General features: G+C 43.4%; 1 protein-coding gene across 1 annotated transcript; it reads left to right on the top strand.

Moving 5' to 3' along the window:
• Window positions 1–7,304: 7,304 nt before the first annotated feature.
• LOC117534503 (E3 ubiquitin-protein ligase TRIM21-like) lies at window positions 7,305–10,817 on the top strand. Its single transcript, XM_034198709.1, has 2 exons — window positions 7,305–7,329; window positions 8,902–10,817. The coding sequence occupies exon 2, from the start codon at window positions 8,906–8,908 to the stop codon at window positions 10,544–10,546; it is 1,641 nt and encodes a 546-aa protein (XP_034054600.1). The 5' UTR covers window positions 7,305–7,329; window positions 8,902–8,905; the 3' UTR covers window positions 10,547–10,817.
• The last annotated feature ends 8,500 nt before the right edge of the window (window positions 10,818–19,317 follow it).

The raw sequence follows: 19,317 nt of genomic DNA, 5'->3' as shown, positions 1-19,317 counted from the left end.
CTCCTTCCCTTTGCCAGCCAGGACCTCACATACTGTTCCGGATTGAACTGTCCTAGTGATGGTCCATTACATTTAATGAAAACCAGGCTGGACAGTCGGCTGACAGAGAGAGCATTCCTTTTTGCAGTAAGGATATCGTTCATGCAGCTGAATGCCCGCTCACACTCACTAGTGGAGACAGCGATGGTTCGGACTGCTTTCAGTAGAGGCTCCATGGCAGCAGGTGTACGGGATGCCCTGGTTTCCTTGTATTCGCGAAAGCCCTGAACAGTCTCTCTTCTGTCCACTTTCAGCACTTCGCACAAACGTAGCACCTCTACGTCCCCATACTGTACGTCTAACTCCTCTTCAGGCCAACTTCCAGGATGGATAACTTTCATGTCCTGGATTAGCTGATTGTCCCGGGCCTCCCGGCCATGTAATGGGATTTCTCTTGTGCTGACATGAGAGGAGGTTGTGGAAGTCATTCTGTGTCTCAGATTCTCTACCATACTGCGGAAAAACTGACCTGCATGAATCTGTACAAGCCTGCCATTCTCACGCAGGGCAACACCCTTGAAGGACTTCTCAGCTAGAGCTGTATGAACTGTAGTCATGTGTGGGCCAGGCATGGTGACCATGGATTCAAAAACTCGTATTTCTCGAGTTAAGAGCCTATCTACTGTAGGCAGTGTCATCTCTCTTTTTTGGAGTTGCCGAGAGAGGTCGCTGAGCTCTGTGAGCGCATCGTACATCAGTCCCAGATTGCTGACAAACGTTGCAGATGTGAGCACATCATCCAGGCCCTTGTACTTTGCTCTGTCTCTGGAATCCCTGCTCGTGTCGTTTGCAGCATTTGTGAAGTGATCATGAAGCACTCGGTAGTTTTCCCAGACTGCTCTGACGCTCCTTTCACTTGAAGCCACCCAGCGGATGGACAAAACACGCCCTATCACCAGGAGACGCTGTCCGACTGCTTGCGCACACTGCGCTAACTGCCTCTGATTTTTGGGGGAGGCATGGAACAAGGAATAGAGTTTGTCAAAAAAGATCTGGAAATGATTGAGCCCTGAGACCTCCTTGACCACATCCCCAACTGCCAGCTCTAGACGATGATTGGAGCAGTGCCACACAAACAGGCTTGGGAATTTACTACACAACTGGGTAGCAACGCCTGTTCTCTTCCCTAGCATGACTGAAGCCCCATCACATGCAAAAGAAACGAAACGCTGACCTAAAAAGTCCTCGTTAAAATCTCTTCCAAGACACTCCATTAACGCCTTTGTGATGTCATCAGCCGTTGTTCCATCCAACTCGATCAGCTCCCAAAAAAACGTTTTGGGCTCAGCATCAGCTAATGCTGAGCGTAGACACACAACAAGCACCGTTTTACCACTAATAGTGGTAGATTCATCGACCAAAACACAGAATTTTCTTTGGTTTTCTGTAATGTCTTTTGCCATTTTTTTCTTCAGCTCATGAGCTATGTGGTCGATGATTTCGCCACAGGTTTTATTGGAGTGCAAAACCCTGCCCACGTTCAGCCCATTCAGTTTCTGTACATTCAAATCAATTGGCATGTCTGTGAATGGCCGGCTATGTTTGCCAATTTTATATGCCGTTCGAAAAACTCTGATAGTGGTGTCTAATTCAGATTTATGCATAGACTGCACTTGATGTTGAATAGTTTCACGTGAAGCAGATGTAAGGATGTCAGCAGCTTTTACATGGGCTTGTGATTCTTTATGTTCTTTGATTTTTTTTCTCAGGCTAGCTTGTTGTTTGCCCTTGTCAACACCGAAATGAGACACTGCACACTCACCCCATTCAGTTGACAGTTGCAGTCCTTGTCCAGTGTGTATTCCCAAAGATTTGACATCTCTGCATATCCGACATCCTAGCTTCTTATCTTTAAGAAGGAGCCATGCATTGGTCTTGCAAAAATATTGCACCTGGTCCGTTGTCCAGCAGTCAGGTGCATCGCTTTGCCCGGTGTTGGTGGTGGCAGTTGCGCCAGCAGCAGCTAACTTTAGAGGCTCTGGAGGAGGCGGCGGAGCTAGTGCTAATGCTAATGCACTAGAACTTGGAGCAGGAGGATCAACCAAAGAAAGCTCCCCATCAGACACAATTTCCAACACAGGCACAGCATTCTCTGTATTTGAAGTTTCTTCCGGCGACAACCGCTGTCTTTTTGCACTTTTATTAATCCACGCTAACATTTTAGAAATGCTAATTTGTGACGTGACTTGCTTCCTTCTCTCGGGGGCGTGCCTGCTCTGTTCTATCACTCTACATAGCCACCCACTGGGTGGGAGTTGCACTGCATAAACACAACACACGTGCATCTAGGTATGTAAATTGTAAAGCATTAAAACATGGTTTTACTAACAGTTTTCAGTATGTTGTTACTTCGGCATTATTATTATTATTATTATTTTGAAACGTGTATTACTATTACATCACGGTCAAATAGGTTAATTTTGACATAGTCGTTTCCACCACAGTATTTACATGGAGAAGATAAGCCCCGCCCCCTCTCCAGCACGTTCTGTTTGAATGACAGGAGTAAACAGCTGACAGCCGCTGTGAAACTCCAGCGGTTAGAGCGATGAGAATGTCCGTTCGGCACCTCATGACGCATCTACTGAGTACCGGGCGGCTGTATATATATATATGGATGTATAATAAGAACGGCGGGAGAGTGTTGAGTACTGGCACGGTGCATGAGTACCGGAGTACCGCCAGCATGCCGGTACTGAGCAAGAAGTGCCGGTACTCCATGGGTCAGAACCAGAAGTGCCGGTACTGCGTACCGGTGAGTACCGGCCCAATTCCAGCACTGATAATAGAAGAGTTATGACATCTCCGTTCACTCCAATGGACCACTTTTTTACAGCAATGGCGGATCGTGGAGCCTCTCAATCGTTCCCCGGAAGTTAGCGCCAAGGCTAGCAGAGCTGTGGAGTTGCAGCATAATAGACCGTTCGTGACGGACTTTTAAAGGTAAGAAGAAGTTTAAAGATTTATATTGCGGATATTATCAGTACATCTGATTCAAATGAACATGTGTATTAAAGGATGTCAGTGGATTATCCCTAAATCAGTAGATTTAGGGAACGTTTACAGATAACAGATCAAGCTAGGATACCGAAGCAAGTTAGCAACAGACGTTGAACAGCCTTTTAATTGTAAATTCCGTTCTCTTAATGTCATTTGGTCCAACGTTGTTGAATTAGAGAAGAGGGGCTTCTAAACGGGATTGTATGCGGGGGTGGAGGGAGTTAAATATTAGATACATATAACTTTGGTGCGTGTAAGAGTGAGTGTTTTTAGCAGAGCCATATTGTGTCCTTGTGATTATGTTGATTATTACCTGCCTGTATAATGTTGCAGCTCAGCTGATTTTGGATTGATGGCAAAGGGAGAGGGACTTAAGTGAGTGTGAACAGACAAGGTAAGTTTAATACTACTGTTTTATATAAGTAAGCATACTAAACATGTATTCTATCACTGTATTATATAAGTAATCTTGTTAGTAACCTACTGTATGGCAGGTGGAGGGGCAGTGATGTTACAGGTGGAGGAGCAAGACTGCAAACTCACAAGACAGAGAAATCAAAGTTTGTTCTCCAGAGAAGAGGTTGATTTCACTTCCATTTTTTCATATTTTCTAAAGATGTGGAAATGGCAACAAAAAAACACGTGAGAGCTGTAACCAAGACAACTGTAACAACATGAGTAGACAGCCACCAAGGTTTTTCAAGTCCCTCTCTTACTCCATTTTGCCAACCCAAACTTCCAGGTACATGACGGGACACCTTGCTTGTTTTTGTTGTTTGCGCTCCTCTGGCAGGTGGAGGGCAGTGATCCCTTCCCTTCTTCCCTCAATCTTTGAGACTAATGTAAGTAGAAGACATGGCACTGTAAATGTTCGAACATTTAAAATATTATACCACTTAAAAATAAGAAATATTACTTTTGTTACTAAGAGTTCATACTTATTATACCTGTGTCACCTTTCACACTATCGCTGTGATCATGAGCTATGGGCTTTGTAGATACAGGTCCCGGGGTGAATCGTGGTGCAGGGGCCCTTCTCTTTTTGACCACAGGGCGATGCACGAAGATGGTGGGTATAGCCTCTGCTCTCAGCCTAGTCTTGCCCTTTTTTGTCTTGACAAACTGGTCTGCATCAAAATGTGCCTGCGGAGTGACTTGAGGTTACTTCACACACAGAACAACTGTGTCTGAATCTTGTCTGCCCACATACATATTCCATAGTGGTTGAATACACAGTATTAGGAAACACTTTATACTTACTGGACATGTTATACTCATTACATACTGTATATAAAATATGACCAAGAATGTGAGACAACTTTATAGAAATTCATATCACATATGTTACTGATGCCATTTGTCATACTTTGTTAAACTCACAAATAATAAAGTTCCATAACTTCAGTTGGGAACAAAGACCACACCTTATCTCGCCAAGGCAATTTCCCATTCAATAGGTGTGCTATATAGGTGTGTATAACCCTTTCTCCTGTCTGTTACTCCCTCTTTCAGCACAAGAACCAGAGGGGGATTCAATGGAGCCTGAATACCTGCACTGAGACCCTCACCCTGCACCCTGAGTCTCAACTCTCAGTGTTTTTCAAGCCTTTCCCTGTTTTTTGTATTAAACAAAACATTAAGCTTTCCCAATGGTGTGGTTTTCGTTTTGTGAAAAAGTGCAAATGCAGTGTTTGTATATAAATCACATATTTTTTTGCTGTTGGTCGTGAAATTGCTCCTGCTTCCTCCGCTCTGTGTCAGTGGGGAAGCTGTACATTCGTACTCCTTTCTCTGAGCGATTGGAGCATCCCCAGGCAGCACAGCAAACCATGGTGGCGACTAGGAGGCAGCACAGCACACCAGGACAACAAGGAGGAAAAGGCACAGACAAACTGCATGATATGCTATTCAATGTTTATTGAATTCCATGTATTTGCAATGGATGTTCCTAAAACAACACATTTAACATCATCATCATCATCATGCTGCTGCTGCTAGTCCTTTGATAGTCACCTGTCGGTCTCCTGTCCTTTCTGAAAGCCATAAAGATGACATTAGTCATTTAGATAACTTGTGTCCTCAATTACCATGGTTACTGAAACTACCATGAATTTAAGAAAATGGTAGACATTAATCTAATCTGAATTTTAAAGCATTACTTTAGATCCCCTCCCTCTAAATATATCAATAAACATTAGAAAGTGATGCTCCTGACTACCATACAAGTTTAAGAAGATAATATTGGTTTGAAAGAATTCAAAGCTATAAATAAACAGCAACAGGCTCTTTAACCAAGGCACTGTTAGCCTAACATGTAAACTAGTTGTTCACACTAATCCTAATATTATCACTTAATATTAGCAAATTCTATTTTATTTTTTAAAACATATTGATGTAAATACATACACATATCGATTTGTTGTATACATTTTGCAAATCAAAACCTTTATTCACTAATAATTACCAAAAATCGTAGTTCTATCTCCTGTTATCAATGCATTCACATTGCCCGCCATGAACTTCCGGGGAACTATCCTCTTCTACATGAACCACGTGACGATAACCGTTTTTGGACTTCCGTTGTCGTAACTCTTCTATTATATGGCTCTGGTCAAACTCAAATACACAGTGGGCCAAAATAAAAAAATGGGTACAAGTCGAGGGCCGGACTGGTTCAATGTTTATTGCAGAACTTATTGAAATGAACTCATTGCACATATTAAACCTGGAACTAACAAAGCTTAAATTATTGCCTATAAAAACAACATGACAAATTAAATAATCAGTTGCATTCATTTCTTATGGCTCTATCTGCAGCTTTTCCAGAGTCATTTCTTATGATTACATTTTCCCACAGGCCAACAACAGCTTCAACAAAACTATTCCCCTCAAAGAGAAAACCAAACATGCCCTGTTGTCGTGAGAGAAAGTGCAGAAGGAAACATCCATTAAACTCAGTGTGCTGCTCTGTGATGCTAGCTCAGATACTTGGCATCTCATCTTGGGTGCAAGGTCATCAATGTTTGGGCTCAGGCTCTGAGCTGAGGAGACCCTCAGGATGGAGTGAAGGTGTGCGTGCAATATACCGGCGGGCCAGGTCTAATAGTAATTAGAAATTATCCTGCGGGCCGAAATTAAATTCACCAAGGGCCTGATTTGGCCCCCGGGCCTTGAGTTTGACACATGTGCTTTATAGCATAGTTTCACTCCATATGCGAGAGCAAAGGCAAACAGCAGGATAGAATAGAAGAAGGACCTGGAAAAAGTTATGTTTTTTTAAAGAACGAAAGTCTGTGTGTTTAATATCAGTCTTTCCCTCCAGGTGAGTAGATTATTTACTGGTTATGGTGATTGTTACCGTCAGTGATAATAAAACCCTCCCTGCTGATACTGAAGGCTGTAAAACATTATAACAGAATAAACTGAACTTCTGTCGTTATGACCCACAAATGGTTTTAGAAACATTTGTCAGAATGAGGCAGAATTTGGGGCTAAAAATAAATGAAAATGACATTGTAGATTTATAATAATAATAAGTTATTTTTATTTCCAGACATCTAATTTTAACGCATGTTTAAAGTAATCTCAAACAATAACTAAAGACAAATTAGAGTGTTTATGAATATACTGTTTATATGTTTGTCATCGTCTACTCTGACTCTCTACTGACACCAACAGGCTGAACGTGGTACTGCGCAGAACAACAATTAAAAACAGGAGACTGTCAGTGTTTGACATTTGATTTTACTTTAAAAACAAATGTACATTACAATTTAAGAAGAGCAATCATTTCATTTAAAAAACGTACACCTATGTATACAACGACACCAGTTTATAAAACCATTGTATCCGAAAGACAGCACGTGACCCATTTTCAAACCGTCTGTTCAGGGAGGAGAAAATGTCTCACCAGCTGCTCTTAAACAGGGACCATAACACAGCGTTGTGAAATATAGCTATGAATCTCCAGATGTGTAAAGAGATGTCTTTTATGTATTGAGAAAATACTCCTACTTATACTCAATACACTATTTGAAAAGCAAAAAAAAATGCATCGTCACAAAGTTAAATAACAAGCCTCAACAGTTCTTCCTCCACTCCCTCTTGGCAAACTGCCACTGAGAGGTGGAACCACACTGTAAGAGAAGAGTTTCAATTTCCCGGAAATCAAAGCTGTTGTTTGTCTGAGCGACAGCAGAGCAGCAGCCGAGACACGTCTCTGTTTCTCTGAAGAAACACTCAACTGAATCCAGCAGCTTTTTCCAACACAGCAGGACTCTGCAAACACTGGTGAGTTCACTACAGACACATCACTTACTAAACATTTAGTCAAAGTTGTATTCATATAAAAAATAGTATACTATAGATATGTGTCGGTTAAGATATTAGGAACAGCTGCAATGTAAACTCTGGTTAAGTTAGGTTAGAGAGCATACAGTCAAAGCTAGCATTAGCTTTACTTATTTTAATATTTCCTGTATTTGAAAACATCTTTATAATTGACTCTATTAAACAAAGTAGAATCTAAATAGTAGATTTGTTCTGGACCGTCCAAAGCAAGGGATCTGGTGTTGTGTTACAAGTGTTGCTCATAAAAAGGCATGACAATTACATATTTCATCTTATATAATTTGTACACACTGTGGTTAGTAGCCTTGAGCTTTGAACCTGTTTCTGTAGTAACTGCTGTCTGCCTTTTGAAGCTGATAACGTTTACTGTTTTTTAACAACTAGTATTAACTTCAGTGATGCTCAGCAGGAGGTTTCACTCCTCTGTTCAACAATGGCAAAATCCCCCAACAGTATTAGAGCTTACACATTGTGTTTCGTAGAGTTTAATCTGAATGCTGCTATGATTTTCCAGATTTCAATTGAACTTGAATTTAAATTCTTACAGACAAAAAACCTAAATGTTTTTGGTTGTTTTGGTCTATGTATGTCATTTCTAACATAAAAACGTTGGGGTAGTTTACATTTCCGGGTTCATAGTAGAACTCTATGAACTGTCAAATAGAGAATATGTAATTACTAGGAATGTAACGATATATCGAATATCGCGATATTGCGGTAAATAAAAGTCTCAATACCGTCGTGAGACTGACAAAATCTACCAGACCTTTATTTAACCAGGTGGTCCCATTGAGATCATCGATCTCTTTTTCAAGGGAGACCTGTCCAACATGGCAGCAAGTAGGTTACAACATGAACATAAAACAACAGATAACACAAAAGGACATCGTATTTACAGGGCTACATGTACACACCTAGAGACATTGACAAGTACCAACAGTATATTTATATCTCGCCCTGTCAATAAGCCTCACCTTCTTGGCAAACACTGTATTGTTTTTGAAGTGGTGGAAAGACAAGGCACAGTTTGACCCACTGCTGTCACCCATGGCCAAAGCATATCTCTCTGTCCCAGCAACATCAGTACCAAGCAAGAGAGTTGTTTCCACAGCAGGGGATTTTGTAAACGCCCAAACATCCCAGCTTCTACCTGGAAATGTGGACATGCTCATATTCCTAAAAGATAACCTTGATGACGCTGAGTGAGTGAGTTAGAGTTGAGTTACTTGAAAAACTAAAGTGAAACTTGATTTATTCTATTGCACGGTCTGATTATTATAATGTTGACACTTTAAAATACTACTATCCTATAAAATGCCGTACAAATCAGATTTATTATTTAATAAAGAAAAAAGAAAAAAAAGATTCACATTTATTTTCTTTCTTTTTCAATATCGCGATAAATATCGTACCGTGGACTTTTTATCGCGATATTATCGTACCGTGAGTTTTTGGTATCGTTACATCCCTAGTAATTACAGTTGTGTTTTTTTCAAACTTTGGTCCCCAGAGAGACATGTCTGCTGCCAGCTGTCTGCTGACTGAAGATCAGTTTCTGTGCTCCATCTGTCTGGATGTGTTCACTGATCCAGTCACCATACCATGTGGACACAACTTCTGTAAAGCCTGCATCTCTGAACACTGGGATAGAAATGTCCCGAGTCAGTGTCCCAACTGCAAAGACGTTTTTAACATAAAGCCTGAGCTGCGGGTCAACACGTTCATCTCTGAGATGGCTGCTCAGTTCAGACAGTCAGCTCAACAGAAAGCCAGAAGCAGCAGCTCAGAGCAACACGTTGTCAAACCAGAAGAAGTTCCCTGTGACGTCTGCACTGGAACCAGACTGAAGGCCCTGAAGTCCTGCCTGGTGTGTCTGGCCTCCTACTGTGAGACTCACCTGGAGCCTCATCTGAAAAATGCAGGTTTCAAAAGACATCAGCTGATCGACCCTGAGGAGAACCTGGAAAGCAGGATGTGTGTGAAGCACGATAAACTGCTGGAGCTGTTCTGTCAGACCGACCAGGTGTGTGTCTGCATGCTCTGCTCCTTTTCAGACCACAAGACACATGATGTTGTTCCTCTGAAAGAAGGATATGAAGGAAAGAAGGCTGAGCTGGGGAAGACAGAGGCTGAAATTCAGCAGATGATCCAGAAGAGACGACTGAAGATTCAGGAGATTAATCGCTCAGTAGAGCTCAGTAAGGAAGGAGCAGACAGAGAGATAGCAGATGGTGTTCAGGTCTTCACCGCTCTGAAGGAGTCTGTTGAGAGAAGCCAGGCCGAGCTCATCGACACCATCAAAGAGAAGCAGAGAGAGACAGAGGTACAGGCTGAAGGCTTCATCAAAGAGCTGGAACAGGAAATCTCTGAGCTGAAGAAGAGAAGCTCTGAGGTGGAGCAGCTCTCACGCTCTGAAGACCAGCTCCACCTCCTCCAAAGCTTCACGTCCCTGAACGCTGCTCCACCCACCAAGAACTGGACAGAAGTCAGGGTCCGTCCTTCATATGAGGGGACTGTGGTGAGAGCTGTGACTCAGCTGGAGGAGACGCTCAGTAAACAGATGAAGAAGCTGCTCTCTGAGGTGGAGCTGAAGAGGGTCCAGCAGTATGAGAAGGAGGTGACTCTTGATTCTGATACAGCACATCCCAAACTCATTCTGTCTGATGATGGAAAACAAGTGAAACCAGGTGATGTGAGGAAGAATCTCCCAAACAATCCAGAGAGATTTGATTATTGTGCTCGTGTTTTAGCAAAGCAGAGTTTCTCTTCAGGAACATTTTATTACGAGGTTCAGGTTAAAGGGAAGACTAAGTGGGTTCTAGGAGTGGCCAGAGAGTCGATCAACAGGAAGGGAAACATCACAGCGTCTCCTCAGAATGGTTACTGGGTGATATGGCTGATTAAAAATGAGTACTCAGCTCTTGCTGGTCCTCCAGTCTGTCTCTCTCTGAAGTCTCAGCCTGAGAAGGTGGGGGTGTTTGTGGATTATGAGGAGGGTGTGGTCTCCTTTTATGATGTTGATGCTGCAGCTCTGATCTACTCCTTCACTGGCTGCTGCTTCAAAGAGAAACTCTACCCTCATTTTGGTCCCGGTAATGATGATGGTGGTAAAAACTCTGCTCCGCTGATCATCTCTCCTGTCAATCACACTGAGTAGAACAACCATTTGATTTTCTTCAGAAAGATTCACTCTCACTCATTTCAAACCTTTATTTATCCAGGTGAATCCCATTGAGATCATTGATCTCTTTTTCAAGGGAGACCTGCTCAAGTAGGTTCCACATGAAACATAAAAACAAACAGAACAACAAAAAGGACATCTTACAGAATCATTACAGGGATTACAATTTACAATAACTATCCACATGAGCAGGTACCAACAGCTTCCGATTGAGTAGCATCCAACCGAGCTTTAAAAACATTTAGTGGCACCAGATTGCTCATTTTCCATTTCAATTGCAGACTATTCCAAGACAGAGGAGCTGCGCATCTAAAAGCTGTCTTCCCTAAGACAGTCCTAGCAGTTGGCACATTTAATAAAACCACAGCATTCGATCTCAGGCAGTAGCCACTTACAATTTGCCGTGAGATCAGGGAGCAGATGTAGGATGGAAGTTTCCCTAACATGGCTTTATATATAAAAATGTACCAGTGACTGAGCCTCCGTACAGTTAGTGAAGGTAAACCAGCCCTTGCATACAGGGTACAGTGATGGGTTAATGCTTTACAGTTTGTCACAAATCTCAGTGCGCTGTGATACGCAGCATCTAACTTGACCAGGCCATTGCCATGGCAGGTGCATTCATATAGATCAGATCCCCATAGTCCAGCACAGGTAAAAAGGTCACAGTGACTAGCCTTTTCCTGGCCTCAAGCGAGAAACAGGACTTACACTAAATGTAATAAATGTATTCAACTCAGGAAGAACATTGTACACATTGTTAATGGTTCAGAATCTGATCACATATGGTTCACCTTGATGAGACGCATGACAACACATAAAATACTGATGAGTATGTTCTAATGTACTCTAGTTTATTCTACGGATTGCACTCCCTGCCGTCATGACTTGAAGTGATCAGAAAACTATATACTCAAAAAAAACGTTTGCCACTTCTTTATATGCAGTGGCGGTTCTAGACCAATTTGACTGGGGGGGCTACTGGGGGTCCAGTTATTTTCTGGGGGGGCACAATAAATGCAGGACGAAAAAGAGAACTAGACAGTATGAAGTAATTGCGCATAAGAAAACAATGCAATACAGTTATTGGTATTTGTTTCAGTACACTTATTTATTTCAGATAGATCTTATAGTTATTACTGTTAGCTTCAGCTTAAGTTATAGTGCAATGTTTGCACTAACACCATATTTATATAAAAATAAAGGCAATGAACAGTTACATCTCTACTTTACATAAGGGTGTCTGCACAATCTCACATTACAGCAACAAAATCCTGAGTACCAGAAAATATACATTTAAAAAAAAATAAAAAAAATAAACTTTTCATTGTTAGGGGGGCCACAGGGGGGTGTGTTTTTTCCCCTGTCGTTAGTTTCCCTGGTGTGTCTAGTTGTCTGATTGTGTTCACCTGTGGCCCTTGTGTTTCTCCTCCCCTGCCCGGCTGTTTCTCGTCTCGTGATTACCCCTCCCTGTATTTAGTCTTGTCTCTTCCTGTGTTCAGTGTTGGTTCGTCTTTTGTTTGTGACTGTGTTCACCGGTGAGTGTTCTGTTTTGTCCAAGTTATTTTTATTTATCCTTGAAATAAAGGCATTTTCAGCGTTATCTGCATTTGGGTCCTGCTTCCTTCACTCAACCGTAACAGTACGAACCAACCAAATATGGGCCCAGTAGATCCTTTTGAGCAGGAATTATTGGATTTTTCCTTTTTTTTGACTAACTGCTCTGATCGATGGAGGGGAGCGTCCGGGGTTCAGCAGCGAGAGGCAGCTCTGGCAGAGGCGCGCCAGATGGCTATGGAGAAGCCAGGCTTGGTGAAATTCTTACCTGGCTGGATTTTGGATTTCCTCTCTGTGTGTTATCCCCTGCCTGCTAGCCCCAGCCATGCTGGCTCCCTGCCTCCCAATTCCCATTATGACACCACACGCATCGGTGTGATCCGTCTGGAGTAGTGTTAATTTCGTCAGCTATTTTTTAATTTAGTTTTAGTCTTAGTCCTGTGTTAAATTTTCTTTTAAGTTTTAGTCATATTTAGTCACCTTCATCCTGTTTTTATTTAGACAAGTTTTAGTCGACTAAAAGTCTGAGCATTTTAGTCTTATTTTAGTCAAAGAAAACGGTTGAGTCTTTTTTAGTCATCAGATTATATAGAACATTTCAGTCAAACTAGTCAAGCCAAAACCAATAATTTGTCATTTTAGTCAAACGTATTTCACAATAAGATTATATCTTGTCCTTATTTGATGAAAAACACAGGTTGATTAGAAAGCAGCTTTGCAGAGAGTATTATGGTCAGGTTTGTGGTGTTTTACTCTGTTATGGCCACATTGCTTCCCTTCTGATAAAACAATGCATTCGCTTTTTTTCTCCGCCTCATTGTAGCGAAAATGGGCCCAAATATCACATTGTTTCTTTCTCCCAAGCAGTGGTGGCTTTAGACTTTTTCGTTGTCAGTAATTTTGACGGACAGGATCGTAACATTTCCGTCATAATCCATTATTATCCATCGAGTGCACAATTTATGAATCACTCGCGCTGACGGGGGGGGGTATTCGGTAAACGCGAGTGCGACCACTGCTCCCAAGCCCTGTTGTTGCCATTTTATTTTCTGTTAAATAAGGTTAGTTAGACCATGAGTTAGACCCGAGTCTTCCTGACAGTTCATATTGTGCCGCTGCCCGGTGTAATTCAAATCTACCGCCGCGCGCAGCACAGACACACAGCTGCTGCCCAGCCGCAGCACCGGAAATGGAACTGCTGGGAGAAAAACTGACTATCAGAGATGTAACGTTATCTTTGATAATATTTCGTCTCTTCATTTTTCGTCAACGAAAGTAAAGAGAGATTTTGGCATAGTTTTTATTTAGTAAACTACATTTTTGTCTCGTCACTTTTCGTCAACGATATTGCATGATGATTTCGTTACAGTTATTGTTTACTGCCGTCGGTACCGTCTCGTCATCATCTCGTTTTCATCTTGGAAAAAAAGGTCGTTGACGAACATATTTCATCAACGAAATTAACACTAGTCTGGAGTCAACCCTTGCTTCTGCCCCAGTTCCTGCTCCTGTCCAAGAGCCGTTCTCTGGAACTCGTCTGGCTTTTGGAGGTCCATGGAGCCTCCAAAAGGCTCCTAAGAGAATGAGTTGCAGGTCCAGGCTAGCAGCCCTAGCCACAGAAGCCATGCTTTGGGCTCCAGTACAGGCCCCAGCAGCCATGGTTCCAGCCCCAGTTCTGGCCCCAGCAGCCATGGTTCCGGCCCCAGCAGCCATGGTTCCAGCCCCAGTTCTGGCCCCAGCAGCCATGGTTCCGGCCCCAGTTCTGGCCCCAGCAGCCATGGTTCCGGCCCCAGCAGCCATGGTTCCAGCCTCAGTCCTGGCTCCAGCAGCCATGGTTTCGACTCCAGCCCCACGTCTCCGGCCGACGCCAGCTCCCCGTGTCCTGTCGGCATACCGGCCGACGCCAGCCCCCCGTGTTCTGTTGGCGAACCAATCTACTCAAGACTCCTCCCAAGTTCCTTCTCAAGTCTCCTCTCAAGTTCCTTCTCAAGTCTCCTCTCAAGTTCCTTCTCAAGTCTCCTCTCAAGTTCCTTCTCAAGTCCCCTCTCAAGTTCCTTCTCAAGCCACATCTCCAGCTCCCTCTCGAGTCCCCTCTCAAGTTCCTTCTCAAGTCCCCCTCTCAAGCCACATCTCCAGCTCCCTCTCGAGTCCCCTCTCAAGTTCCCTCTCGAGTCTCCTTTCAAGTCACCTCTCGAGTCTCCTTTCAAGTCACCTCTCGAGTCTCCTCAAGTTCCCCCTCGAGTCACCTCTCGAGTTCCCTCTCAAGTCTCCTCTCGAGTTACCTCTCAAGCCTCCTTTCAAGTTATCTCTCGAGTCCACTCTCAAGTCACCTCTCGAGTTCCCTCTCAAGTCACCCCTCCAGCTCCCTCTGGAGTCACCTCTCGAGTTCCATCTCAAGTCCCTCCTCTAGTCACTTCCGTAGTCCCATCTCCAGTCACTTCTCTAGTCACTTCTCTGGTCCCTTCCAGAGTCCCTTCTCTAGTCCCTTCTCAAGTCCCTCCTCTAGTCACTTCCCTAGCCCCTTCTCTAGTCCCACCTTTAGTCACTTCTCTAGTCCCACCTTTAGTCACTTCTCAAGTCCCTACTCTAGTCCCATCTCGAGTTCCCTCTAGAGTCCCCTCTCCTAGTCTCTCGTCTAGTTCCCCTTTTGAGTCTCCTCTCTAGTTCCCCCTTGGTTCCCCTCTCGAGTCTACTCTCGAGTCCCCTCTCTAGTTCCCCCTTGGTTCCCCTCTCGAGTCTCCTCTCAAGTCCCATCTCGAGTCACGTCTCAAGTCCCTACCCAATGTCCTGGTCCGTTGGAAGTTCCGCTGGGGGTCCTGCCAACTCCATGTCCTGTCCCGTTGGAGGCCCCGCCGACTACTCCTCTGTCGGGGGTCCTGCCAACTCTATGTCATGTGCCGTTGGAGGTCCCGCCGACTACTCTCCTGCCGGGGGTCCTGCCAACCCTATGTCCTGTGCCGTTGGAGGTTCCGCTGGGGGTCCTGCCAACCCTATGTCCTGTCCCGTTGGGGGTCCTGTCGACTACTCTTCTGCCGTGGGTCCTGCCAACCCTATGTCCTGTGCCGTTGGAGGTTCCGCTGGGGGTCCTGCCAGCTCCATGTCTTGTCCCGTTGGGGGTCCCGCCGATTACTCTTCTGCCGGGGGTCCTGCCAGCTCCATGTCCAGTCCTGTTGGAGGTCCCGCCGACAACTATTCTGCCGGGGGTTCTGCCAACCCTATGTCCTATCCCGTTGGGGGTCCTGCCGACTAATCTCCTGCCGGGGGGCCTGCCAACCCTATGTCCTGTGCCGTTGGAGTTTCCGCTGGGGGTCCTGCCAGCTCCATGTCCAGTCCCGTTGGAGGTCCCGCCGACTACTCTCCTGCCGAGGGTCCTGCCAATCCTATGTCCTGTTCCTCTGGGGGTCCCACCGACAACTATTCTGCCAGAGGTCCTGCCAACCCCTTGTCCTGTTCCGTTGGAGGCCCCGCCATCACCTGTCTCGCCGATGGTCCTGCCAACTCCTGGTCCTCTTCCGTGGGGGATCCTGCCGAAGCCTGTCCCACCGGCTCCGGTTCCTGTTCGGCCGACACCGGGTCCTGCCCGGCCTCCGGAGCTGTCTGGTTTCGCCCTCGAGCCCGGCCCCCTGAGAGCCGCGGTCTTCGCCCTCGAGCCCGGCCCCCTGAGTGCCGCGGTCTTCGTCCTCGGGCCCGGCCCCCTTACTCTTCCTGCCGCGGTCCTCGCCCTCGGGCCCGGCACCCTGACTCTTCCTGCCGCTGCCTTCGCCCTCATGCTCGGCCCCCTGAGTTCGCCCGCTGTGGCCTTCGCCCCTCCATGGTCTCTGCCTTGCCCCCGGGCCGTCCGCCCGAGTTCCCCACCTTGGACTCTGCCTTGCTCCCGGGCCGTCCGCCCGAGTTCCCCACCTTGGACTCTGCCTTGCCCCCGGGCCGTCCGCCCGAGACCCAACCCTTGGACTCTGCCTTGCCCCCGGGCCGCCCGCCCGAGTCCCCCTTCTCGGCTTCTGCCTTGCCCCCGGGCCGTCCGCCCGAGATCCCTTCCGGGTCCACCCACCCTGGTCTGTCTCACAACACAGAGCCTCTAGAATGATGTCCTTCCCCGGCCTTTGTACTCCTCCCCCGGAGGATGTGCTGGAAGCGGGCGGGGATTGGATGACGTCAATCCAATCACCTCTTCGGATGTTGCGAGGGTGGGACGGCCAATGGCATCAGAGGAACTGCACAGCTCATTTACATACACACACACACACACAAACAGAGTTAACAGCACCAGGAAAGCAGCGGCTGTAACAAAGACGTTTAACAGGGTCGGGCTATTTCTTGAACGGGACCAAAACAAGTTGCCAAATTGTTTATACATTTCAGTTTTTGTACAGAGATATATTAAGTACACTTAAATGTGTATTTTGTAATTTTTTTGAAAAAGCCTGGCTAACTATTTCTCCCCTTTTCCTAATATATATATGCTAATCTAAGTGTCTGATGGCTGCAGCCTGTGTCAGTGTGAGCGGTCTGACTGGTTGGACTGCTTCTAATGATTATGATCTCATTCTTCACCTTGAACACACTCCAACACTGCCTGTACAGGTGAGACTAACTCACTGCAAACGTCCCGTCTGACTGGGAGATAAATAAAGGGTTTTTTAAATAACAAAATTGCATTAAATATGCTTGTAAAGTCTATTTTATTAATGCCCTGTTTATAAGATGGAGCTTATCATTTGAAATGAAATGTCATTATTTTTTAAAGAGGTGGATGGTGAATAATGTTTTACAACAACAGTGTCTCGCCTCAATGGTGACGTACCTTCACCTGTTAGCGACACAGTAATTAAGTTAAAAAAATAGTAACTAATTCATATGACCACTTTTTGTATTAGATTCTAATTTAATCTGGCATTATTTAATGATAACATAGTAAGGAATCAAAATATCCTAACCTTTCAAAACTGTCAACCAATGGTGACGTACCTTCACCTGTTAGCGACACAATGCTTGAATAGCACGTTCTCTAATAGGGAGTTGGCTCAAGGACTAAGAGGTTAAAATAAGGGCAGTGTCTGCAAGATTCAAGACAACCTGTCTGCACTGAGTAAACTAAAATATGCTATGAGACAGTGAACAAATGTGCAATCTCATAGTACGTCCCAACACATAGATATCTGTCTAAGAATACCTCAGTTGTACTGTGTGAATGAGGTTAAAGGCCAGGTTATATTTCAATGTGTGTTCATTGAATTATAGTGGAAGTAGTGTTTCATATGAAGGGCCGTACAGGCCGTAATTCATACTGGTCCTCTTTCACACATACATTCTCCTTTTACATACGTTCATACATTTTCATTTTCATACACATATATTTCAACGCACACATATATACATTTAGCTCTCATATTCATATATTTTAACGCTCATATTTATATATATATATATTTATACATTTTGCTCTTATGTACATTCATTCAATGTTTACATTTAATATTATAAACAGTATATGCATGTCTGAAGACAATATGCAAGAGAAGAATGCATGCATGTGTGAGAGAAAGTATAGTTGAAACGGAAACATTATCGTGCTTTGATTGGCTCAGAAGGTCGAGCGGGGCGGGCTCATGTTCAGAACTTCGGATTCAAATCAACATGATGGAGGGAGATGAATCCGTGTATCTTCGGACCATTTGTTTTTATTTATTAAAAAAGTAAACGGAAGAGTGTCTGCGAGGCATTTTTGCTTTTTGTTTTTCCTAAATATATAGAACCATTTCTTCAAATGATATATATTTTACATTTTAAATAAAAATAATTTAAATAATAAACAAAATGAAACATTCAAATAATAATAAGTTATTTTTAATTCCTGAGGTCCAATTCTAACGCATGTTTAAAGTCATCTCAAATAATGAGAGTGTTTATGAATGTACTGTTTGTGTTTCATCATCTCCTCTGACTCTCTACTGACACCAACAGGCTGAACGTGGTACTGCGCAGAGCAACAATTAAAAACAGGAGACTGTCAGTGTTTTGATTTTACTTTTAAAAAAAATGTACATTACAATTTAAGAAGAGCAATCATTTCATTTAAAAAACGTACACCTATGTATACAACGACACCAGTTTATAAAACCATTGTATCTGAAAGACAGCAGCCGACAGAAAGGTTCACAACGTTCACGTAAACGAGACGAAAGCAGAACCCGAGAAACCACAAAATAAACCGGGGAAGAATTTAATCAAAGTTTAGACAATCAAACCTTTTTTTTTTTTTTAAAGGAATTCCATTTGGCAAAGAAAGAGCTTAACTGGACCAATAAAAATACCTATTGAAACTGAGTATTTATTAGAAAACAAACTGATAAATAATGTTACTAAGTCTGAGTTTTGAGCCCAACTTAGAAACAAATATTGGTGTTCAGTAATTATACTTGTAATTATTTTAAAGAGGAAATCCCTACTTATTCTGCAGTTTGTTTTTCTGTCAAATGTGCAACTTTCTCATTGAAATAAAGGGAATTTAACGTCAAATAAAATGTTTAAACGTTGGATTAAAAGCTTTCAGACTGAAAATACAAAATACAGACATGATTTAAACATACCTGAATTAGCTGGGTAACAGACACTTAATCAAGCTGCAAAAATATATAATTTAAGAAGCCTTACTAGTGTTAGAGTAAAAATAAACATGGGCTACATGTTGATGGGTATAAGAATGTTGTCAAAATAAACTTATTTTTTTACTTATCGGCTCATTTAGGTCAGATTGATAGGAAATTGAGCTTTGTACAAAGTCAAAAAAGAAAAGCTGAACTACGACTTTGTGTTGTTTTAACTTGTTTAGCTTTAGCCAATTAGCTCGGACTGGAGAAGCTAAAGTTAATCAGATCAGAAAAAAACCTTTAATATTTATAGATATGTTAATAATAATATATTTGAGCTTCTTTTGAACATCCTAGCTATAGGAAAATATAACTTAACTGTGATTTAAAAAAGGTTTTAGGTCAGCTCCAGTTGTTTAGCTTTAGCCGATTAGCTAGTGTTAAAGAGGCTAAAGCTAACAATCCCCTTATTGTTTACATTACAACATACATTTATTTAAGCCTCTTAATTTATCTCTCAGCTAAAGTAAAATATATCTTAACAGTGATAAAAAAGAAAAGCGGCCCAGGTCAACGATTCAATCGGTTAGCTTGTCGATTAGC

Source organism: Gymnodraco acuticeps, unplaced genomic scaffold, assembly GCF_902827175.1.
Source record: "Gymnodraco acuticeps unplaced genomic scaffold, fGymAcu1.1, whole genome shotgun sequence".
Lineage (NCBI taxonomy): Eukaryota > Metazoa > Chordata > Actinopteri > Perciformes > Bathydraconidae > Gymnodraco > Gymnodraco acuticeps.
This window is presented reverse-complemented; position numbering and strand designations above follow the sequence as displayed.

Excerpts from the sequence above, each read along its gene's own strand:
- LOC117534503 (XM_034198709.1), top strand. The coding sequence starts at position 8,906 with ATGTCTGCTGCCAGCTGTCTGCTGACTGAAGATCAGTTTCTGTGCTCC.